At 43.3% G+C, this 25,272-nt stretch overlaps 1 protein-coding gene across 1 annotated transcript in view; it reads left to right on the top strand.

Moving 5' to 3' along the window:
* The window catches only part of RCC1L (RCC1 like), a 126,912-nt gene that overhangs the window by 63,332 nt on the left and 38,308 nt on the right, over positions 1-25,272 (top strand). Inside the window, exon 7 of the mRNA XM_086954591.1 lies at positions 17,442-17,623. Within this exon, the coding sequence (XP_086810717.1) occupies positions 17,442-17,623 (182 nt within the window). The remainder of the gene's footprint in view (positions 1-17,441; positions 17,624-25,272) is intronic.

The raw sequence follows: 25,272 nt of genomic DNA, 5'->3' as shown, positions 1-25,272 counted from the left end.
TCGTGAGAATGATTGCTATCATCGATTTCAGGATCAGCAATGCTCACAGAGGGTTGTACCTGGGTGATGTTGCTTTCATTTCTTGCTTCACTGCCACCACCTAATCGTAGCGCAGAAGTCTCAACGAATGCCGTCATCAGGATTGGTAACCGCTGGGGACTACACGATGCATGAGCCGTTACAGGACTTAGCAAAGTATCGATATCCATTGGTACTGCTGATTGTAGTGCAAGACAGGTGTCTAACACGCATTCCTCTCCGCATAGCATACATCGAAGCACAGGTAAGATGCAGGTCTGCCATATAGGTCTAAATGAAAGAAACCAGGTCATGTTCAGATCTCTAAGCCGGGCTAAAGGACTTTAGTTATGCGGTCCCGATAGTGTATAGCTAGGATCATTTCTTCCATTGTCGCTGGAGTCATGTCTGCGTTTTGGCTTGCCATATCGGAGCAGAAGGGTCAAAAATAAAATCCCTGCTACGAGTCCCAAAAGTAGTGGTAGGCCGCCAAAGACCGAATGGACTAAATTGGGAAAGATGCAGAGGACTGCTTCGAAGGGTGTTAACAGTCCCGAAAAAATTGTCTTAAATACATACGAGATACCACTGGCATCCGACATATTTAGGATTTGGCTTAACATTTCTACGAAACGTGGGGCAATTTGTTGATAAAAGTGTATGTATCTCTGCAGTTGTCCTTGCAACTTGGAGATCATACGTCTCTTTTGATGACGTGATGGGCACTGTTGTCTGTTAAAGCACAGACTTCATTCTGATTAAAGTATCAATTCGTATAGAAGAGATATTCAACGGAGGCCCAATCGGAGCATATGAGTCTCCAGGGCCATTTGGATACAATGCTTGCATACAGCAAGTGACCATGGAACTGACGCTTAAGAGATATGCTTTCCCTGGCACCAAGCCACAACAGCTGTGGTCCGTTATTATACCTTGGCACAAAAGTATACCGCTTAGTGATTGTTTACACTCATTACCACTAAGAAATACATTTTTGTTATTGTCACTATAACATGTGTGTGTATAAGGTAATTTCCATGATGACTTAATGTATCCTTTACCCAACCTTTCATACTGGCCTGCTGGCATATACTCTTGGCAATTTTTAAATTGGAAAGTTGTTATCGGAATTGTGATTATTTCGTGTATTATCCATTCAATGACCGGTCTTTCTGACATTGTCAATGGTAATCTCTCAAGTTTTTCAATGCTCAGGATTGTATAGCCTGCTCCTTTCTGCGCCAAACTGATTTGTTTATCAGTAAGGTTAAAGATAGAAAACAATGACGTTGTGTTGATTAAACGCCATGGCACATAGCCTGAACGAAGGTTTTGCAACTTCCAGCCTAGCTGTACAATAGAACGTAATTGGGACTGGCCATGTTGTAACATTAGCAAGTCCTGGTCTATTATATCGATAGCAGATGATACAATACTGTCCAGTGAATATATTCTGGAGGACAGAGTCATTAACCCATTGTCCACAACAGAAAGTGATTTTTCCAAATTAATACGATCAATTTCTCGTATTCTCTCTGCTGTCTCAATTTGAGTCACTTTCCATGCCTCGTTGTAAGCAGCGTATATACTGGCCGCTATGAAACGTTTTTGACGCCGTTTGCGTGGTCCCATTATGAAATCGCGCAAGTCAGCACCATCTTTAAGTAAAGATAAGTGTTGCTTAATTTCTGCCAGTGTGGATGTTTGTAGCCATTCAAGGCATAGTTTCCCTACACTGTATGTTGTCTGGGTCTGGTCTGGTCATTTTTAACCCCTGTATTTCGTTCAGGAATCTGTCTTGACAGTTATTTGTGTCTGTAGGCCAGATTAACCACTTTTTCCAACCAGGATGTGTTCTGTTTTCATGTAAAACTTGGGATACGTCTACCTCAATATCTGTGGTTGCATTATCAGGTATTGGCTTTGGAATAGACGGTTTGTTAAGGTCTTTAATCTTGGCTAGGCCAAGACAGGTCGTTTGTTGAATTGTGTCATTCGAGAACATTATTTGTTCTGGGATCATGCAGGCTCGAAATAATGCTTCTAGGCCTTGTGCCTGCCAATCTTTTGTACCCCAGATGGTTTTTGTTTCAATGTTGTTTTTCCAGAAATCAAAACCAAATGTAATAATTTTTTCATAAAATGCTTCTGAATATATCAATTTAGTATTTGTCAGTATGGTTTTTGTCCCTGTTTTATCTAACAGTTTATAATAAAAATGTTTCTGCATCACTTGTGTTAAACCCTGAGAAGTATTGGAATTTCTCATAGAATGTTTTTGAACTGCTTTTAGGTGGAGTAGCACAATGTTCCCATTGGTTATATTTAAAAACATTTCTAGGTTGAGCTGATTTATGCAAATAGTGGTCTTCATAATGGGTAAGACAATACATCTGTTCATAATTCGATGAACCTTACAAATAATCATGTTCTGTAAATTTTGCTGACAAAACTAAATCCGACATCATATTATTTATGCTTTCAAAGTCCCAATCATCAGAGAATGTACTTGGTTTTCCGAAGTCACTTAATGAAACCTTAAACTGATGAGGATATTTCAAGAGTTCGACCGGTCCATATACTTCGTAATCTGTTTTGTCCCAAACTACCCCGCCGGGTATTGGAATGTCTGTGACATTCACTGATGATAGTTCTCTTTTCTCGATGTGAGATGACTTGTGTGGCTTCAGAACTAAGTTGATGTTCTGACTTGCTGTGTCCATTGTACTGTATTTTCCTTCAATGAATTTTCCCAAACAAAGTACCATGATGAGCCAAAGCAGGAGGAAAAGTACACCTAACACAGTCCAAAATTCAATCCATGGAGAACTAAGATAAGTTTCTTTGAGTTGGAGCAAGAGTTTTGTTGCTTTATCTTTAAATCATTTTGTTTTTGGCGTTTCTTCTTGTTCACTTGGATCTTCAGAAAAGTTATCGAAATTGATAAAGTAGCCAGATGCAGTTCTGTCAATTGTTGGAATTGTCTTTTCAATTTGCCTTTCATTGGCCCATTCTGATGCTACATCATTGTAGACTGGTGTTTCATGACGAACTGTTTCAATTTGGGTTTCAAGAGGCACAAGTTCCATGGCATTGTTGCATAGTCCTTTTTTGTTCACTGTAGGTTTATCATATGTGATTAGTCTTTCAGTTTGAACCTCTTGGATACTAGCAAATTTGGGTATTCTGTTATTTCTTGGGAGTCCACTGGGCCTACTACTTATTATTGGCCACATGATTGTGGTTTTACCAGGTCGATTGATTCAACTCGGTTCTCCTTTTTACCAGCAAGGGGCGGTAGTACCACTGATCTTGTTCCGTTGATTGCTAAGACAGGTACCGCTTTTCTGTAAGAAGGCCCAAATTTCTTCTTAACCGCTATTTTCTCTCTGACCAGATCCCCAATCTTTGGAATCCAGACAGGTCTTGCTGGGACAGGTAGTGTGTCTTAAGTGGTTGTTGGCTGTTGTTTTAACTTTATGTTGCTCAGGGCTTTTCTTGTTTCATTTAAGTCCTGTAAAACAGCCAGACGATCTTTGATGTCAAAGCATTTTTTCTTATTTTCTACCACTGAAGCATGACTATCTAAGTCCTGAACATACATTCTAGTTCCGAACAATAGTTCGTACGGGCTGAAACCTTTTAGAGAATTTCTTGGCAAGTTATTAAGACTACGTTGGACACTTGTTAAATGCTGGACCCACCCATCACCCGAACCTAATACCTTTGCCGTTATAGATTGCTTTATGTCTCGGTTTTTTCTTTCCACAACCCCGTTTCCCTCAGGATGGAAGGGACAAGAGAACCGCAACCCAATGCCCATGCTGGTCATGGCCTCCTTATAAGCTCGAGAGCTAAAAGCAGGACCCTGGTCAGAATGAAGCATGGCAATTGCGTATGTGCCGATAAACACTCGCAAATCGTTATAACAGTTCTGGCATCAGCCGAGCGCTGGGGCCACATTTTTAAGTGAATATAGTCTTTAAAAAAAAATTAATAGGACGCTGGATTTCATGTGTAGGTAGCCCTATGCTACCTACAGAAATGGCCATGGCATTACTCCGGTTGGCTCGTTGCTGCGGTCTCTGTTGCAGTCGGGACAGCTCTTTGCAAATTTATAATGTTGCAGGCTCATCCCCGGCCACCAGTATTCTGACTGTAATTCTGTCAGAGATTCCTTAATCTGGTTGTGCCTCGGACCCAATCCCATGTGTGCGTCTGCTATTAAAAAGATTCTCCGATTCGTGTTTGGAATTACCCTATCCCCCACTCCAGGGATTCGAGCAAAAGGAACGGAGTTTGCATCAATTATGTATGTATAATTGAGTGGATAGTTCACAGGTAGTGCTGCACAGTTGCCTTTTGAAGACGTTTTTATCGCCAGCCTGGTTTCCCCGTCTATGTATTTTTCGGAACGCTTTTTTGTGGCTACGGAAGCCGGTTTAGTTGCTTCCGCTGTGGCTGTATGAGCCAATGAATTCCCTACAACGTGAACGCCATCACGTTGATGACTCAGAGTGTGTATCACGTGAGTCTTTTGTAGTTCCTTCTGTTAAGGAACTACTTGTTTCCAAAGCATTTTATGCTTGATTGTGGCACCTGTGTCATCTTTGTAATCATTTTGAACCCAGTTCTGCAAATCATTATTGTAAGAATTGATGCAAAAATGCGAATCGCACACGATTAGGGTCAGGAATTCACGTTCAGCATTTTCAAGCGCCATCTTTAAAGATCTGATTTCAGCTCGCTGAGCCGAACACTTTCTCAGTGATTCAGTTTTTGTTATTTTCGGTCTGAATTTACCGCAGAGCCAGCGACCTTTAACAATCGCGCAGGCTGCATTGTAGGATTTATCATCTACATTGTAATGCTGTACAAATCTGTTTGTATAGATTATACAAGAGTACTGTTCTAGAGGCAGGATTTCAATTGGCAGAGGATATTCTTTTTCATATTTTAAATCATTCCGTTTTTTCATGTTCGGGACAAAATAGTATGTCACGTCTTCTGCAGCAAGAGAATTTTCCCACTGTATCCATTTCAGATCTAGTGCCACTGTTTTTAGATTTACTGGGCTGAATAGCGCCTTGAAGGCTGATTCTGCTGTGAAAACAGTTATTCTTTTGCTTTGGGCTAGGGCTCGTTCTCTTGCTACAGCAGTTTCAACTGCCTTTACAGTATTTTCTGTGAGACTGAATTGTTTTTTCTGTTTGTGTGTACAAATGTGATTTGTAAGCTATTGGTACCATTTCTCCCTCATTAGAGGTCAGATACGTGAATCCGCATCTTCCTGGGATGACCCGGATTACAAGGTTGCGTGTATTGTCACGTGTTTCTAATTTTGTTTTAGCTAACATGTATGTTTGCAGTGATCTCAAAATTTCTGTGTGTTTTTGAGTCCAGTTGATTGGTTTAAAATCAGGTTTTATTAATTCGTAGAGAGGTTTAATCCTCTCTGCATAGTTTAGAATGTAAGTTCTTCCGAAATTCAGAAAGCCTAGAATCGATTGTAAGTTCTTCAGCGTTTACGGTGCTTGGAGTACAGCGCACTTCTCTAAGAAGTTGTCTGCTAGGCTTTTGCCTTCACTTGATAATTCGTATCCTAAAAATAAGACAGTTAGATGGGCAATTCGTGACTTTTTAAAGTTGAATTTGTAACCCTCTGCTGCGAACCCAAGTATTACGGTGTTCACTCTTTTTAAGTGAGTATCCATGTCGTCGTCTGTGAGATAAATGTCATCGACATAAGATAATGCCTCATCATCATACATTTGTAGTAACTCTGTTACTCTGGCTGAGAATAGTCCTGAGCTCTTCTTGAATCCCTGTGGGAGCCTACAGAAATTTTTCTGTGACCCCATTATTGAAAAAGCGGTCAAGTACCTGCTTTCTGGTGCAATATTTTGACAAAAGAACCCATTAGAAATGTCTAGTGTTGTTTTGTATTTTTTGCGAACTATGTTATTCATTAGTGCCGCACTGTGCGAATTTTGTACAGCAAATGTTTTGCAACATGAGTTAAGGTGTCTGTAGTCCAAGACTAGATTATATGAATCGTCTGGTTTGGAGACAGGAAACAAAGGATTGTTCATTTGAGAGGTGCATGTTTCAATCACCTCTTGGTATTCAAGTTGATCTAAAATCTCGCTGACCTGTTTTTAGCTTCTTGCTTAATTGGGTACTGCCTTTGTGCAGTTGGTTGACATTTTAACTGGATTTTGTGAGGAGGAGAGTCCTCACCACATCCTACATGATTTTTATATAATGCAGGTGCTTGAGCTACTGCCCATTTCCTTGCATATATATATTTAGTGTGAATTGGAATATGATTTGAGAAGGGAGGCATAATCATTTCTTCGTCATGAGGGCACTCCCTGACAAACTCTGGTGGCCAGTCTTTTTCAGCTAATAAGATGTCATAGCCTTTTGAGAGGTTATCCCAAAACAGACCCCTTATTTTCCTAGTCTTATCTCCCTCTATACGCGTTGTTATTTCGTATATCTTATGAGGTTCGCTAACTCTGGTATCTGGAGTTTCCACTTGAATGTATTCATTCGTGTCCACTGTCTCCGGATGATTCATCAGGAGCTTGCGAGCTATGCTGATTTCTGCTGCGCTGTCTAGCATTGTCTGTGCCCACTCTCCGTTTTTCAGCTGTGTCCTCAGTATTCTCGGCATGTTCGATTACTCTAATACTGGCTACCTTCTTTCTTGGAAATTGTAATTTTTTACTTTGAGCAGGTTCCTTGTCTTTGGACTTGGTGTGCTCTTCCCTTGGTTCTGACCGTCCTTTTCTTTCCGATTTCTGCGAAAAAGATCGAGAGGGACGTGTATCATTACTTTGATATCTATCAGGCTTTTTCAAGTTATCCCTATTTCTAAGGTTATATCTTTTCTCAGAGGGCTCCCTCTGGGGGGACTGGTGTTCTCGGTTCGGAGTTCTTTCCCTCCGCCGAGGAGAGCTTCCTCTGGACTGGAATCTTTTTTCTTTTGGACTGGATTGTTTATTTCCATCCCAGCTCTTTTTTGGAGTATTTTGAATATTTTTAATAAATATTTTTTCAGGATTTTCAAGTAGTTGTGGTTTTACCGGTTTACCACCCAAACTATCCCTACCTAGTTCTTCATAGGATTTTTCTATGATTCTGGCAAGTTCAATTGGTTGATCTGTTATATCTGTTTCTTTCAATTTCTGGCGGATCGCCACAGATGCTGCTTCTCCCTTTATATTGGCTAATAATATAGCCAAGACCTGCTTGAAGTCTTTTAGCAATTTCATACCAAGAGTTAACGCAGGCTCTGGATCGTATTCATTTTGAATCTGTCTTAGTACATCTGGTATTACCGCCAGAGACGGAACACCATGTGTTTTTGTGTAAATGGAAGCAAAGACTGTACCCCAAGTGTCACAGTCCTCCACATGTGGTGCGACCCCCATTGGAAGGCAGATGGTCAGAATTCTGTGTTTCTCTCTAGGGATAGTATTTGGGAATACTGCCTCTATCTGAGTTATTTTTTGTGCTAACCAGAATGGAATTTGTTCGCGTTTTGCGGGTGTTTTACCAAGACATGATTGTATGTTCTGTGGTGTAATTTTATTTGTGTTCCCCTGATGAGGGGTCAGCTGTTGAATGTTAACTGCTTGTTGGACTGTTGCAGTCCTCATTACATATTGGACTAACTGTCTGTGAATTTTAATTAGTAATTTTAGCTGTGCTAAAAGTTCCTTGTCTGTAATTTTTTCAATGTCAGGATGTGGTGTATAGCTGGCTAGAACCGGCCACGTTGCTCCTGGTCTACCTAGTGGACCGAGCCTGGTGATGTGATCATTATGTTTTAGGACGCCTTTAAACCAGAGCAGGTGCTCTTGGTATTTTAATGGAATTTCAATCTCCTCGAAAGGAGCGTTTTCTTCCGGAGGTTCCTCTATTTTGTAATAGTTGAATTTGTGTGTTGTAGCGTTTGCCGCTGGAAAGTTTATTCATGAATAGAATACCTCTGTCTGCCGAGATTCGTGTGCCTCTATCACGAAAATGACTGTACCACCTCGAGCTGTCAGTCCATTTTCTATACGTTTTAAAGTTATAGTTTTTCTTATGTTAACCGGAATGAGGATAGCATCCCGGTCATTCTGTAGGAGACTCGTGTCATCCTCTAGTAGTCGAGCTGCTAATATAGCAGCATCCCTATCATCATCACTGTCTGGCATTTTACTGTCAGAAAGGTTTTTTGTTGCAGATCAGGTTTCAAGGAAACAAAGATTAGGTGTACAATATTTCGGAACACTGTATCCTTCAACGTTGACTAAACCAAAAACTCTACATAGGAATCTCTTCCTACTAAGTTCCGGCGGATTTTAACCTTTCACCCACTCCAGACGTCTATTGGAGTATTTACGGGAAAAAGGGTCTGTGTTAAAAAGCACGACTGAGTTACTCTAACATCCTGCGTTAGTTTTATCGCCTTACCAAACTTTGGGCGCCATGTAGTGTAGTTCCTATTTTCCCTATAGGCCTTGCGCATTGGAATAACATAAACAGCAGTGTAGACGTAGGACTGTGGTCTTCTAGGTCTCTACTGACTATGTTAGACTTAATTTAGGTTTGCGCCAGCTAGCTCAGAGGTCACTGGAAACTTTCTTGACTGAATAGGAAGTGATCAGGTTCCCTGGCTCAGACAAGAAGGGATTCAGCTTCCGACAACCGCATAAACATGACAACTTTGCTCCCCAGAATAAGAGTAACTCTCTAGAGTCGTGTGAAAACAATAGACAATTATTTTACTCAGTCAGACGTGCGTTCTTAGTTTCACCAGAGTGCAGAGAAGAGAGAGACGGGCGTTTTCAATAACGGGTATGATTTATTGAACAGTCTTCCTTCTCATGCAAGAGAAATGGATTGCCACAATTGCAATACTTAATATGAAGTAAATTACGTACAGTAAAAGGAGTATTATGAAATAATACTGTAAAAGCATTGATATGGTTTCTTAGCCATAAGATAGTTAAAATGAATAAAATATATACATTATATACATTCATATATACATTGGCTAACGACCTCAACTGGTGCTTCTAACTACGCCTACCCCGGTGTACCTGACCTAAGCCTAATACGTGGGAGGGAGTAAGTAAGTAGCAGTTTAAGTTAAGTTGGTTTTGCCAAGAGTCTGATCCAAAAACTCTCTCCAAGGGTTTAGTCCGCACCGTACCTTTGGAATAGAATGTAGGAGGTCTGGTATCTCCCTCTCAGAACCCGATATCCCAGTCACCCGCAAGGGTAGGCCGGAAACGCCGGAGCTGGATTTTCTCGGTAGGAGAAAAGACAGCGTCTTTCTCAGCGCGTCAAAAGAGGAGGGACAGCGTCCGTGGGCTTCTCGCGTCTGCTGGGCTCTCTGCAAGGGGACAGCTGTTCTGTCCAGAATTCACCACCGTGTGTTTGCTTAAGGCAGCGTTGGCATATTTATACCTGAAAGGTGCTGGGTTTGACGTAAGGTTGGACATAAGACGTCAATAAAGATGTCACTAAGAACTGGTCGTTCTTACAGTGCTCGCAGGAGTTCTATTACAAATTAAAACAAAGCAAGCGAGGCTTTCCCAGGTTGCTGGGGGTTTGGTGTGTCGAAAGAACTCGGTGTGCTCTCTAGGAATCTAAGGAAATAGCTTCTGCTGTGTCATGGACTGCAGAGGCGATTTACTGAAAATATGGCTCTGATTATTATGCCATTATAGGGATATGTATTGATTATAGCCGTATAGGGGCATAAGGTCACAATATTGATCGGGTTCCTAGATAAAACACATCAAAGTATTGCTCTGCCTAAACCACGAGTCACAGTAGATTACAATGATTTTTGTTCTAAGTAAAACTTTGTGATTTATTGTTTTTTTCTAAATGTATATCTCCGGAACCTTGAGGAGAAATTTTGTCATTGAGGTGTTAATTTAAAGATAAAAATACAACCTACTTTTAATGTGTCTAATTTTTGTGTGTGTCGTTTTCCTCGTAATCAGCTGTTTTTGTCCTTCTTAACACTTATTCTTTTGATAAAACTTGACTTCTCTGAGGCATGGCTACCCAGGCATTGAGTGTAGTGTTTACTTACAAACCTGACTGCACGTGATAGGGAACTGTGCCTTTATTAGAAAGGAAGGTCGCACAACCACTTTCCTCACACTCTCAAAGCCATCGGTCTGGCCAACGTTGATTTTAATTAAAGTTTTATTTTTATGCTGTATCAAACAGTCCGTGTTTAGTAGGATGTGTTGGTGAAGTCTGAGGATGGTGACTTCACACAGGGTGTAAACATTACTTTCATTGCTTTCTTTAGATATTGCTATGTACATTGGAAATATCTAGCAGTGGTGTGGCTGCAAGTCATTGCTGATGTATTTACAGGTTTTGCAGAAAAGATGGGAATGACTTGCATTAATGGGGTAATCACTGGTAATTTCTGCATCTTTTTGGCATAAGCTGGTGGCAATCTGTAATGGTATTATTAGTAAGTTTTGTAGTAGTAACCGGCGCTGAAACAAATGAAGTGGTAAAAATGTCTGGTAACCTGATTAAAGGCATTGTTTACCACTCTGCTGCATTACCAGCATACTCTACATAGGAGGCTTGGTCATCTACCATCACAATTAGTAAAATGGGCTACAATTGCAAAACCTGTAGGAGTTTATATGGGCCTTGGAGGATGGGAGAGATTGTTTTATTTTACTTGATGTTTATAGGATTTTAACAGTTTACATTAACATTTTGCTGAAATTGTTATGAGGTTTCTTTATGTTTGATAGTATTGAGACTATGGAATGCTGACTTTTTGGCTTGTAAATTGATATTTGATTTTGACTTTGTACACTTTAAACATTTACAAGTGTATCTTCCTTTTACAAGTTAGTATTGATGTATGCGTGTTTTTTCTACTTAATATGTTAAGTGGCCTCTGTCTTTGTACAACTGGTTCCCTTTCTTTTGTGTAGTGATTGAATTATTTAGAGAGTGATCAGTGCAAGTTGACAAATGTACAGAAGATAAGGTGCCTTATAATCGTAGTCTGACAGGCATACCCATTTCTCATTGGCTATTGAAAGCAGTGTAATTTATATTGTAGTTAGCATTATAGTTACATTTGTTCTACCAGCCTTCAGTGCGATTTAGAAAATAAATTGCACTTAACGCGCGACTGCATAATCTGAGCTCCAAGTGTCCATATCGTTTACTATCAGTTTTGGTAGCATGATACATCCATTTTCCTGTTGTTTTGGAACTCTATGAATTGATTGCTTCGGATTTTGGAACATTGATTGAGCCTTGTTGCCTGTTCACAGCATGTGGTTGAATCAAAGATGCATTCGCTTGAAAGATGCCGATCAGCATTGAAAGAGATGTAGGAGAGCAAATGAAATTCTCAAACGATACCCCATGTCTGAGAAGGAGGCCCTGGGGTGTGCAGCTGGCCATAGATGCTGGTGGTGATGGAGGTTCAGAAAATCAGTGCGCTGAAGGACAAGGAGTGCTGATCCCAAATCAGTCGGGGTTAGACATGGATCCTAATGTTGTGATGCGGCAGTAGCCACTGCCATGCCCCTCTTTGATTTCTTGTTTGTTTTTTGTGAAGGGAAGTGGTGTTTATGCTTTCCACAGTCCTGAATTCTGAATCCTACCTTTCTGAAATGCCACTTGCAGAGCTGCTGCTCTGAAAATACGAGGAAGGCTTCTGGCCCAATTCAACTGCATCTCAATCTGGCCAGTGTGAAGTGGAGAAGAATTAGACAAGGAACCCCACACCCAATTACAAGTCTTTCCAGCCCTGCACTAGAAGCCAGAGTTGAGCTTAAAATCGGATATACAGGATATATGCATATCAGTTTTGACATAAAGTGAGAAAACATTAAGAGCCTCAAAGGATGCACAACATAAGAAAGTGGTTAGGGCAGAGAACTTGTTCACTGTCTTCAAAAGTAAATTTGAGATTCTACTTTGACGGTGGGGTTAATAAAATTCCAGAATCATATTGTTGAACGTAGTGTGTTTATCTCCATCATGGAACTCAATACTTAAGTGTCCCAACTCAAAAAGTCATGTACTGCAGCAAATTTTACAGCATGGTATCCGAGTGCTGATGGAGTACATTATTGAATCACACTGGAGAAGTTCCTTTCTATCTCCCTGACCTTGGATAATAATTGTCAGCAGACATCCGATGGGTCTAGACATGGAAGAGTGGTCTTGGGACAAAGTTATTCCTTCCTGAGGAGTCGAGGCAGGGGAAAAAGTTTTAAAATCAGCAAAAATTAAAATACAAAGAACTTAAGATGGGTATTTTTCTATTTGCAGTAAAACAGTGGTAAAATGTGGAGTTAATCCATCTAAGGAAATAATAATTGTTACTAATGGCCCTAGCAACTCATTTCACATCATGTTGATTGCCATGCACAAGGGTAGGATGTGCATGTTTACTCTGGTTGATGATGTTAAAGACTTTGTGAGGAAGTTAAAAAGGAAAAGGATTCAGATTTTTAGTTTGGGCAGGTTCTTGTGCCATGAAGCACTGTTATGAGAGTTTAATACATTGTACTCCTTAGCTCAGGCTACTCCATCGAGTAGCCAATGTGCTCCTGGTAAGACTCTGGCTACCCGTAAGTAGCTCTCCTATGTGCATCCCAGACTACTAAATTAGAAACTTTTCTGTTAGAGGCATGTGAGCTGTAGATCACATGCTTTGCATACTCCTGCCATCTAGTGTTGCGTCTGGATGTTTGCAAGTTGTTTTTCACTGAAACAAGGAGTCACCTACCTCGCGACTGGAAAGACTTCTTCGAAGAAAAACACCTTGCAAACATCCGGACCCAACACTAGATGGCAGGGGTATGCAAAGCATGTGAATCTACAGCTTTACATTGCCAAGAACAGATGCTTACTGGGTAAGTAGCCTTTTCCTTTTTAGGTATCGCCTAGCTATCGTGTAAGCAATGCTTTGCGAGATATTTGGTGGGGCTTCTGGAAGTGTTCCCAAAGTCTGCAGGCAGATCGGGTACAGTGCATGTGCGTCAGGCGCGCGCACCATTTGTCAGCCTGCGTGATCACTTTCACGGCCGCTTTGATGTTCACTGTGAGCCGCGCGGCCACTGAGAGCATCAAAGTGGCCGCAAAAGTGATCACCATTTGCCATCCGAAGGATTCGCACAATTAATTGCCTTGTTTTTTATTCTGTTACTTGTTTTTTGTGTGTGTTTGTTTTTTTCTTTTTTTGGTGTTGGTCCTAGCTTATGTCGTGTTCTTTAAATTAAAAGCCAAGACTAAATGACGTTCTGGTCTGGACACCTGGAGATCATGGAAATAGAACTGCAGTGTTTAAATATGCTACGGACTAGCCGTGGCAAACCTGCATATTGCTTTAGGGCCTGCGTGATGAAAACCACTCTGCATTTTGCTTTCCTGCAGAATAATCATTTAACAAAACCGTTTCAGCAGAAGGAATCTCTACAGTGAGAGAAAATCTCACTGTACCGCTGCAGAAAGTAAACAATGTGCCTTTCATACTGTGTAGTGTTTTCCTTCTGAGGGTGGGCAAGGCTGGAAGCCCTCCCCCCCCACCCCCATTGTTGCACATTAGTCGCAAATACTGCAAAGAACCTAATGAACGCTTAATTGCATTAGAAACACAAATTACCAGGTGTTAGACCTGTCTGGCTTTTTGCGTAGTCCCTCCAATTCATTATTTATTTTGTCCCCTTTTTGCCCCTCATACCCTTGATCATTTTTGTCCACTGGCTTTTTCTAGGTGTTGGCCCAGGGGATAGGTGTTCTTTCCCCCACTCATAATTTTTCACCTCAGGCCCAGGGGCCTGTTCTGACAGGAAAAGTTGGAACCACACAAAATGGTGGCTACCAACTGCCCTAACTGTCAAACTCAGAACTTGGCCATAGCCTAGCATAGGGCGTTCTAGAACCTTCTGGTCCATTCTGGACCACTGAGGGTCAGCCTATATAAGGCGGAATGCGGAGCAGCCATTTTGTCTACCTGTGAGTGTCAGCTGGAGGATAGGCTATCTTGGAAGGTGGGGAGAGGCTAGTGAGAGGGTTGATCTCCTGGACTGGGAAGCAGCCTAATTAATCCACTTCTCTACTCCTCCTTTGGGATCCTTGTCTTGTCCCCGCTGTGGTTGTTGAAGGGAGACCCTAGGCGCCTGACTGACCCCTAGCTTCAAAATAGGGGGGGTGTAAACAGGAGAAAGAGACTGTGGCGCTGCGGAGCGCAGTCCTCTGCCCAGTGAAGGGATTCTGCTGTGATTCCCTCTAACAGAGGAGGGTTAATTCTGGTGGCCCCCACCCTTTTATTCAGCCCTCAATACCATCCTGCCCTGGTTTCAGCGACTGTCCCTTCGCTCAATTACCCCACCGAGAGTCAACTCTCACCTGCTGTGGAGCAGTGGCCAGGAGAGATCGGCGCCGGATTGTGACTGAGGAGGCGCTTTGAAGGTGAAGGGTGCCGGTTTCTCTGAGGCAGCGCCGCCTCGGCCGGGACTGGGACCCCTGGGGCACCGATCGCACATTGTAATAGCACCCCCGGGATCCACTGAGCCTGTGAAGCCTGGCGAGGCTTCCCTTCGTAACCGGGACCCCGGGGGCGCCTTCCATGTTTTTGACGTGTTGCCAGCAGCGACCCGGTTGAGGAGAAAGTGAAGGCGCCTTCGCGCATGCCCCGTCTGATGTTGACATCCCCGGAAGGAGGGGCACAGAAGTAAGCAGGCCCAAGAGAGAAGCGACTTCCCTGGGAGCGGCCGTCGTGAGAGGCGGTGCCAACGCGGGCGTCTCCGCGCATGTCAGCGGGAGTAGCAGCCCCCGCCGGTCAACGCGAAGGTGGAGCGCCGGCTACCGCTGCAGCCAGAGTGAGTGTCCCGCCTCTCCCCTCTGCTCGCGCGCCACACGGAGGAGCTGGCCGAGCAGAGAGGGGGAACTGAGGGGGCGTTTGGTGATCGTTTCTTCCCTCCACTCAAGCTCCAAGCAGGAGGAGCTGGCCTGAGTCGAGAGGGGGGAGCAGGGGAGCTTCGTGAGGCGAGAGAGCCTTTACCACCCTCGTTTTCCCTGGCCATAAGGTGGTGAATTCCACCAAGCGTCTGGCAAAGGAAGGACCCAGCAACAGAATAATCACAAGTAAGGAGGTGAATTGCAGTGGAAAGTGGCGCTAGTGCCTACAGTGGAGCAAATAAGGCACTGGTCGTTTTCAGCCCTGATTAATACAGGTTGGGGAGTAGCACAAAGGAACCTGCTGGTTCAGTGAAGGAATAAATTCCTCATGGAGATTGCTGATCTCTAACTAAACTTCTGGATAAACTGAAACTCTTCATTGCAGTCAAATCTAGTCAATGTTGGGGACTGTTTGAATGTATAAATATTGAAATAAGTTAACAACCCTGAAGGTAGAGCTACTGATTATAAGTCATTTTAATGTAATGTGATGTTAATTTAAGAGTACTGTGTTTTTGACATTATTTGGCAATTCTAAACGTACTGATGATTTTCCCTGACAGAATGCATTACATTGAACTGTAAATTCTAGAACCAAGAGTATATTATTTTTATAAACAAGTACTTATTTTCCTAACCAATTGGTGTAGTGTCCTTTTTAAGTGTATTGCGTGGATTTACTGCTGGGTGGTCTGCAACCTTCACACTGTGCCTCTAGAATTGTAGGTCTTGCCCCTAGGCCAGGCTACCCTAGGTGACCTGACATCCCAGGTTCTAACACCAGGCATTTTTGGAATGCCTGTCTCGCAGTTGGGACTCAACATATGCTTGAAAGACAACTGGCAGGCAGTGTCCTGCTGTGGGTGGTCAGCTTGCACAGACCCTCCAGTGTGCCTTACACTCCGCCCGCCCCCACCCAACAACATTCTCCAGGCAAGCCCATCAACTTCAAAGACTTTGCAGTGTGCGTTGGATTCTCTGTAATCCACAAACCACTCGTTTAATGGGCAGGACACACCAGTCAATGTGGGGTGTGGCGTATGTGTATTGAATTAAAGCGCTTCAAAGCCTTGTCAGGGGTAGTAAGCGCTATATAAATGCAATTACAATACATTTACATAGAATCAAATTCTGCTTTGTTTCTAGCATTTTAACATGTACAGGTAAGGCCGGACTGCGGATGTTTAATTATAACGAGCATTGGCATAGCCAATAGGTCTCGCCTTTGGAACCTTATAAGTGTTTAGTTATCCAGCACAATATCCTTGGTGCACCAACATCAACTGTTGCATGGCTAAACACTTATAAGGTCCCAAAGGCGAGACCTGTTGGCTATGTCAATGCTTGTTAAATTAATGTATGTATGCCAAAATTGTGAATTCAAGACGAAAATGTGTTTATTTTCAGAACTCATAGGCTGATGTTTGGAGAAACATTGCAGAGTTTCCAAAATATATTTAAAGCTGATTTTTGAATGATAAATCATATGGGGAGACTTTAATTTTTTTAAATTTTGTATTGATTGCAATGCAGATCAAGGATAGGCATGTAATATTTTTTAATGTATCATCATTGTGCCAGTGGTACGTATCCGCAACCTGGATACCAGTTACAACCTAAATGTGCACAATAAACATAGTGTGTAAACATAAACATCAACAATGGAGTCGTCAGGGGTTGGAACCATCTCATTCCTTCTAGGGGAGTACTAATTAGGCTGTTTTCTAAGGACCCAGATATGGTATATTTGCAGGTATTCCACTTTAATTCACTACTCACAACCATTTCAGCACAGTTTTTGATGCTTTGTATAGGTTCATACTCCGCAACTCTGGGAGTCATATGGAGAGACTTAATACTAAAATTACTACTTTCATTCCTGGGGCATTGCAGCTGTGGCTGATGTATATTAACCATGTAAAAGCATTCCAAATAGACAAAGCCTTTTTTACATTACTGCTGGCAACCTGGGTTGATGCGCTGAGGTGACAGCTGCTAGAAATCTTGCATATGGTGACCACTAATGTAAACTTATTTGATGTGGGCATTATTACAATACTAATAAATTAGTAGCTCACAATGGTTTTCATTGAACGTAAGTAGCTGGTATTACATATAAGGTTGGAGACCCCTACCTTAGCAAAACAGACACGCCTGCTAGGATGTTTCAATATCTTTTGTAAAGTTCATCTGTTGTTGTGAAGGGTACTTTTTGTTGATTAATAACAATTGTATAAAGGTTTAACTCCAGCTTCCCTCTTCTATGATGTAGGAAATAAAGACATCTCAATAAGCTGGTTTAAGTTGGTTCAAGGTTTAATGTTCGAAGTCTTACACTATTCTTTCTATGCTATGGTGTTCACTATATATATTTTTGCTTAATCTGATTCTTTTTGTAAAGAGAATACACATTTTTGCTTTATTCAACTTTCTTTTCCTTGTCCTCTTAGGACTTGGTCATTACAATTCCACTGGCAAACCAACAAAATTGAATGGCGACATTGCAGGAGTTAACATTGTACAGATTGTTACCTATGGAGATTGCTCCTTGGCTGTTTCTGATGATGGGGACATATTTGGCTGGGGAAACTCTGAATATTTGCAGCTTGGAACTGTCACTGAGGATACTCAGGTAAACAACTTGCTTGGTTTGGAATACGGTTACATGTGTTTGCTCATTGTTCATTAAAGCCTTTTTTCATTAAATGCTTTCATTCTGGTGTCACTCAAAGTTACAGTATTTAGTATAATACACGCACAATGAGCACATAGGCATTTTTATCCAGCTTTTCACTCTTATCTTCTTTTAGAGTCTTTAAAATGAACGCATTCCTTAAAATGAGGTTTTAGAACTAGAATCACACTACTCCTAGATGCATCTTACTTCAGAGCTGCAATCACACAAATATATGGATTACGCTTCCATCCAAATTGAGAAAACTCCTTTAAGCAATATATAAACCTAGACAAAATTAAGTTAACTTAAATTTTGGAACTAGCGTTTTTAAACTGGTATGCAATTCCTGTTAGCCAATCTCCAATTCATGTTGTCTTCCTATTTATTTAGTTGACTACGTAGGCTTGTTATTTTCTACGTGAAGTGCCCTATCCACTCGTCTGGTACAGGTGTTGTGTACAAAGGACTCATAACAATTTACTAACTAGGATTATTGGTCACTGTGCGAAAAAGCACAAGGGTAATTCACTAAACAAGAAACCAACTTCACCTCAAATTCATACTGCAAAATACATTGATATAATTCTTAGTTTTATAAATGCATTTTATGCAGTTTTAATTGGAAGAGTGTTATAGGTTACCCTTAAATATGTGAATTCTACTTGGTTTTATACATTGAAAAGTCATTGTTTAATGAAATGCTTTCATAAAAAACACACAATAACATCCTGGGTCCATCCAGTCCATGCACATTTTTTTTCACACTGTAATAGGCCTTGATTTGCAAAGAAATGCTATTGTGATTTCACCTGCTGATTCAGTATTATTGCAATTTTATGACTGTATGTTGAACTTATGACGGAGGGTAAAGTATCAGTGATGTGGCTTTTGAAAACCGCATTGATTTGCAGCTCATGAGTTCAAATCCCGGCAAGACTGGCTCAGTCTTCCATCCTTCGGCAGATTAGATAATAGCAATATATGTTATTTACAGTGCTAAGGATGGACAGAATTATGGTATTAAGCATTATATAAGCGTTTCATTATAAAAATAAAACGAATTATTATACATGTGTAACTTGTTATTCATAAACATATTAAATGTAGTTTCCCAATTTGGTGCACATGTAAATTTACCTGTGCAGACTATTAGAGTAAGTACTTGTTCCTAGGATGGGAATGTGAAACGGAAAACCATCATATTTAATTTGAATAGGGCAAGATAGGGAAATTGGTCTCCCACCAGGAAAAACATATTTTCCCTTTTGAAAAATAATTTGTTCATTTTAGCAGCTGAGGCAGGTGCTGCTCTGTGGCTGGTTACCAGTGGTAAAATGCTCCTCCTATTTGCAACAACTTTCTTGATTGACAGAATTAATTCCTTCATAAGGCCTTTTCTTTATATCAAACTCGCGGACTCTGACCACAGCTGGCCTATTGTTGGTGTCTAAATGGAATTTGAGATACGTCCAGTAATCTCACTTTTAGGACACTATTTGAAACCTGGCTATTTATATATTAATTATTGAGCCATTGTGGCCATTGTATGCACCTGGGGGGACTATTCGATATTTTGTATGCACTATGCAATACTAGGAATAAATAAAACTACATTAAAGCATGTGTTTTATGGCATGCATGGAGCCCCTTACATAGATATGGATGATGCAGAACTTTGCTACCACACCAGTGGGAAATGTACTGCTGTGCCAGTCTCTTTCTTGTTAGATGTGTGTATCCAAGTGATCCTGGATCTATACAAGAAAAAAAAAATAGACAACCTGTCTACATATTGCTACATGAAACAAGAATTGGCCATTGGTTCCTCAGGTTGAGGAGCTTGTGAGATTACGGAGTATGAACTACACTCATATGCAATTTTTGTCCTCACTAGGAGATCTAATTGGAGGGTGTGCAAGACCTGTCTGCTGCTCAGCCAGAAGATACCTAATGGTCAGCATGTTGGCAGATTCAACGTTGAATCTCCTTGGGGGCTTTAATGTAGAGGAGTGATGTTTCTGGGTTAAGAAACCAAGAATGCTCACGTTTGGAGACTTTTTGACTATCTAGCACACCTTTCTCTCTTTGTCAGCCCCTGGCTCAGGCCTTAGAGACCCTGCCAAGTTAAAGATGCCCAGATATATTTATACATTGGTCACTATGAACTTCCATCCCTGGCTCACTCTCTCACGGAATTACTCGAAAGAAATGGGTACCATACTGTGAAGGAAAAATAATAGTCAACACCACCATTCCATAGATGATTGCTCCAGAGCTATAATCTGCTTTCAACAGCTCTTACTGACCTCTGCAATTTAAGACACTTTGCTAACCAACTTGTGTCTTTCCTTCATATGTTCCTGATAATGCTTCTCATACATTTTTAGGACCAAATTGCTAAACAGTGAGACTGGGCATTGCTCGTCAGAAAAAAATGATTATCATGGCTACCTCTAACCACAGATTCCTAACCTTAGAATATCCCCCAGACCAGATCTGGAGATGTTTTTCCAGCAGGGCTGCTTTGTGCTACTGGGTGGTGCCGTACAGCTCTGTGTTGGTTCCACACTGCCCTGGTACTGATGGAGTGGAGCCACATATTCAATGACTTCAAACAGTGTGCTAGGGAACAAATGTCCTCATGGAAAATGACCTGGTTAAAGCCATACTGCAACTGCAGGAAGATGCCATCACGGATCCGCACGAGGTTTGTCTTTGGTTCCTGGTCTCTGGAAACGATTATTAGTTGTGTGGTCAGTGCACCCTCATGCATCTGAAGGTAATTGAAGACGAGCAGATTAAGGTGTACATTGCTGAGTTCAAGAAGAAGTTGCAACCTTTGTTTGAATTCCGCTGCAAGGCCACGGCTAGTTTAAGAGCCAGGTCTTCAGTTCCTTCCAGAATTCTCGAACTGAGGAGTTGCCTCTGATATGCAAGGGCAGGTAGGTCCATTCTATAGGAGCAAAGTAGACGGTACAACCGCCGGATGCGGTTCTCCATATGCGGAGGGTGTGTGCGAACAGAAGTCTATCGGGTGGATGTGTCTGATCGATTTGTGGAAATTTTTGTGGATGTTCTGCTACGTGGGGCCATTGTTGTATAAGGCTTTGTATGTTATCTGAAGAGTATGAATTATACACATTTGTGGATTAAGAGCCTGTAGAGCTTGTTGAGGTGCAGAGTGATGTGATTGCGGGGCGGGAGCTTGAAGTTGAGCCTGGCCACTGACTTTTGTATGTTCTGGAGTCTTCTGGTCAGTTATTATTATTATTATTATTAACGAATTTTGTACCGCGCACGGTTACCCAGAGGCATCCCAGCGCTTATAGAGAATCAGAGCAAGCTGCCTATGTGAAGCAGAACAGATTTAGAATTATTCTGGAAATAGATAAGTTTTCAAATGTTTCCTGAACCTGAGCAGGTTTGGTTCAGAGCGTAGTGAGAGTGGGAGGGAGTTCCAGGCGTGTGCAGTATGGATAGAAAAGCTCCTGCCACCTGAACGGGCTCTCCTAATTCTCTTTATCTGAAGGAGGTGTTTATTATCGGAGCGTAAGGCTCTGGTGGGCTTATAGGGCCGAATCATGTCCTTCAGAATAGCAGGTCCTTTCCCCTGAATGCTCTTGTGAGCAATACAGAGGGCCTTGAAGGTCACTCTCTCTTTGACCGGGAGCCAATGGAGTGCCTTTAGAGCGGGCCTGGCTGATTGCCTGGCCGGAACGTTCCGCAGCAGCCTGGCTGCCGCGTTCTGCACTTGTTGCAGGATTTTGAACGTTGATTCCGGTTCTCCGAGAAAGAGTGCATTACTGTACTCCAGGCGTGAGATGATTAGACCTTGGACTAACAGCTTCCGGGAGAGTTCAGGTAAGAGGGGGAGAACCTTACGGGCCGAACGGAGCAGTCCATAACACACGCCAGCGATCTTCTTGGCGTGTGTCCTAAAGGACAGATCAGGCTCCAGCCAGACCCCCAGGCTCTTAATCTCCTTCTTTGGGTCAGGCGGAGTGCCCATACAGTTGGGCCAGCTGCTCGGCGAGAGGGCAAAACTTGAGTGGCCCAAGACCATCAGCTCAGTTTTTGAGCCGTTCAATTTGAGCGATGACCTGGTCATCCAGTCAAACACCTCTCTTAGGCATGAATGGAGCGTTTCAGGCTGTTTCTCCAGCTGTGTCAGACCCACCACTAGCTGAGTGTCATCCGCATAGCTTATGGTCTTAAAGCCAAACGGAGACACCACACCCTCCAGGGGTGCCATATACACGTTAAATAACGTGGGGCTCATGGATGAGCCCTGAGGCACCCCACAGTGAAGTGGAAGGGGAGGAGATTTTGCGTTGCCTTCCCAAACCTCGAAGGTACGCCCCTCCAGAAAAGAGGCCAGCTATTCCAGGGCCGCTCCTGTGACACCTGTCTCTGCTAGGCGTTGTGTCAACACTCCATGGTTGACAGTATCGAAGGCCGCACTTAGGTCCAGGAGGATCACTGCCACTGACCCCCCTGTATCCAAAGTGCTTCTGGCCTCCTCTACAACTGCTAGCAGAGCCGTGTCGGTTCCATTACCCGGTCGGAATCCCGTCTGGGAGTCTCTCAACCGACCATTCTCCTCGAGAAAGTTGGACAGTTGGCGGTTAACCAGTTTCTCGGCAACCTTACTAATCCCTGGTAGCAAGGAGATGGGCCTGAAATTGGCTAAGTTCTGTGGATCTAAGCCATGCTTCTTCAGAAGCGCTTTAACGACTGCGCTCTTCCAGTCTGGCGGTACCGTGCCATGAGCGAAGGAGAGATTGACCAAATCGGTCAAAGGCTCTCCTATCGATGGGGCAGCCTGCTTTAAATACCGCATTGGGACTGGGTCTCGAGGCGAGCCACTCTTCAAGCTCCCGAGGACCTTCAGCACTTCGCCTGAGGTTACGGGGCCAAAAGACGTCAATAAATTTTCCGACATGCTTAAGTCCTCAGACGGGGTCGGGGTTCCCATCACCAGAGGGAGAGAACTAATAATGGTGTCAATTTTATCTTTGAAGTAAGTGGCCAATTCCAGACATTTTTCCTGTGGTCTGTCGTGGACAAGAATGGGATCCTGTGGTTTAAGAAGCTCCTTCATCACTAGAAAGGCTTCCCTGGATGAGGACGCAGCATGACTCACTCTCTCCCCAAAAAAGGAGGCCTTTGCTGCGCGTATAGCAAGTTTATACGTCCTTAATTCCCTACGGTATTTTTCCCTGCTCTCCGTCTCTGGGTTCGTCCTCCATAGTCTCTCCGCCCGTTTACAGTTCTTTCTCAGGGTTCTAAGCTCTGGGGAGTACCATGGGGCAGACCCCACTCTCTTATCCCTAATAAGCATCTTCTTGAGTGGAAGCACATGGTCCACTGCGTTGGTCAGCCAGTTCCTCATCATAGCGTCTGCAGTCACTGGATCCTGACCTTTCTCAGGCTGGGAGCCCTCCAACCGGGCATTCCAGGCCTCTACCGGGAGCCTTGACCATGCCCTGTCTATTCTAAATTTCCTGGGTGGGAGGGTATCATCTTCCTTTACCTCCCAGTTTGCCATGATCAGTGAGTGGTCAGACCAGGGAAGAACGAGAGGGGGCATAGCTAATAAACCCCTCATGTTCGTAAAAAAGGGGTCCAAAAGGTGCCCTTTAACATGTGTGGGTCCGGTGTTTATCAAATTCATCTCCAGGGCGGTCAGTTCGCTCATTAAATTAGTTGCCATTGGGTCAGTTGCCTCATCAAAATGGCAGTTGAGATCTCCCAACAGAATAAAGTTGGACGAAGCTGAGGCCAGGAGAGTGGTAGTTTCCATAAGCGAAGATGTAAACTCCCCCACACTCCCAGGTGGACGATAAACTAGGAGGCCTGTCAGCGTGCAGGTAGGGGAGAATTTAAGGGAGAATTGGCAGCTCTCACAATCTTTCACCCCTGCCTCCCATGCTTTACAGCCCAGTGATTCCCTATAGATAATGGCCAAGACCCCCCCCCACCCCCCTCGACCCCCCCCCCCCCCCCCCCTCCCTGCGCCTCTGTCAAGATGGTAGATCAAATATCCCGGCGCTAGCGCTGTAACCACATCCGGACCCGAGGCGTCAGATAGCCAAGTCTCAGTGAGAAACAAGGCATCAACCTTGTGGTCCAGGAGTAGGGAGTTAATCTCCGTAGCGTGGCAGGGAAGGGATCTGCAATCCAGCAGGGCAAGACGACGCAGGGTAGTGGGGGTAGTTACTCCTAAATCCGATTGGCAGACTCTGCATCCCCTGAAACGTTTTCCCCCTTTAGCGATATAGCAGCATGTGGCATACTTCGGTGTTCTATAGGATAAAAGCTCCTGCTTCGTGTACCTGACCGAAGAGGCTTGATGGGGGCTCGAGTCGGGCATAACCACTGGCCCTGGTCCCTTCTGGGCCCGGACGGGCACAGACGTGCTTGACTCTGGCGCAAGTCCGGCGCAAGTCCGGCGCGTCCACTGCACGCGTCCGCTGCGCGGAGCCATAAGGGACTATTTTTATAGGGCAACTAGACCGGTCGTCCAACGTGACCCCACCTAAGATGGCCGCCAAAACGGGATCGAGCCCTGGACCTGGTCTAAACAAGCACCCAGGGATCGGGGACCGAGAGAAATGAATTCACAGCCCAAACGAGGGTAGGAGCGTTCAGTAGGATAATTCTAAAGTCGATTTTAAAATAATTCCGTTTTTTTGAAGATTCCTAAAATGATTCTAAAAATGTGGTGCAGGTGCAGGGGGGGATCGGACACAAGGGAAAAATCAAATGCAGCTAAAATAAGCACTGAGCGCTCGACTAGCAGCCTCTCAAGAATGCTCTATCTCCGGTCTGGTAGCTAAGCCCTCCTTTTATAGGGCAACTAGACCGGTCGTCCAATGTGACCCCACCTAAGATGGCCGCCAAAACGGGATCGAGCCCTGGACCTGGTCTAAACAAGCACCCAGGGATCGGGGACCGAGAGAAATGAATTCACAGCCCAAACGAGGGTAGGAGCGTTCAGTAGGATAATTCTAAAGTCGATTTTAAAATAATTCCGTTTTTTTGAAGATTCCTAAAATGATTCTAAAAATGTGGTGCAGGTGCAGGGGGGGATCGGACACAAGGGAAAAATCAAATGCAGCTAAAATAAGCACTGAGCGCTCGACTAGCAGCCTCTCAAGAATGCTCTAGCAGCCTCTCAAGAATGCTCTAGTTGAGTTTTGATTATGGCATAAAGTGCGTTGCCGTAGTCCAGCTACTGGTGATGAGGGCTTGTTTGTTGGTTCTGCGAGTGTTGGTGGGGAGCCAGTTGAAGATCTTCTTGAGTATCTTGAGTGTGTGGAAGCAGGAGACTGAGACTGCATTCACTTGACCGGTCATGTTGAGTTGGTTGTCTATTACTATTCTGAGGTTCTTTGCACGGGTTGCCGGGAGAGGAACGGGTCCATGTTCAGCAGGCCACCAGGTTGAGACCCAGAGCGAATTTCTTTGCTGAGATTACTACTTTGGTCTTGTCTGTGTTGAGCTTGAGGCAGTTGGTTTTCATCCATCTGGCGACTTCAGTCATGCAGACGGAGTTATTGGTCCGGGTGTGCGCTGTCCTGTCAGAGAGAGAGAGTATGAAA

This window comes from Lissotriton vulgaris, chromosome 2_1 (genome assembly GCF_964263255.1).
Source record: "Lissotriton vulgaris chromosome 2_1, aLisVul1.2, whole genome shotgun sequence".
Taxonomy (NCBI): Eukaryota; Metazoa; Chordata; class Amphibia; order Caudata; family Salamandridae; genus Lissotriton; species Lissotriton vulgaris.
The sequence above is the reverse complement of the archived record's forward strand: the minus strand, read 5'-3'. Positions and strand labels throughout refer to the sequence as shown.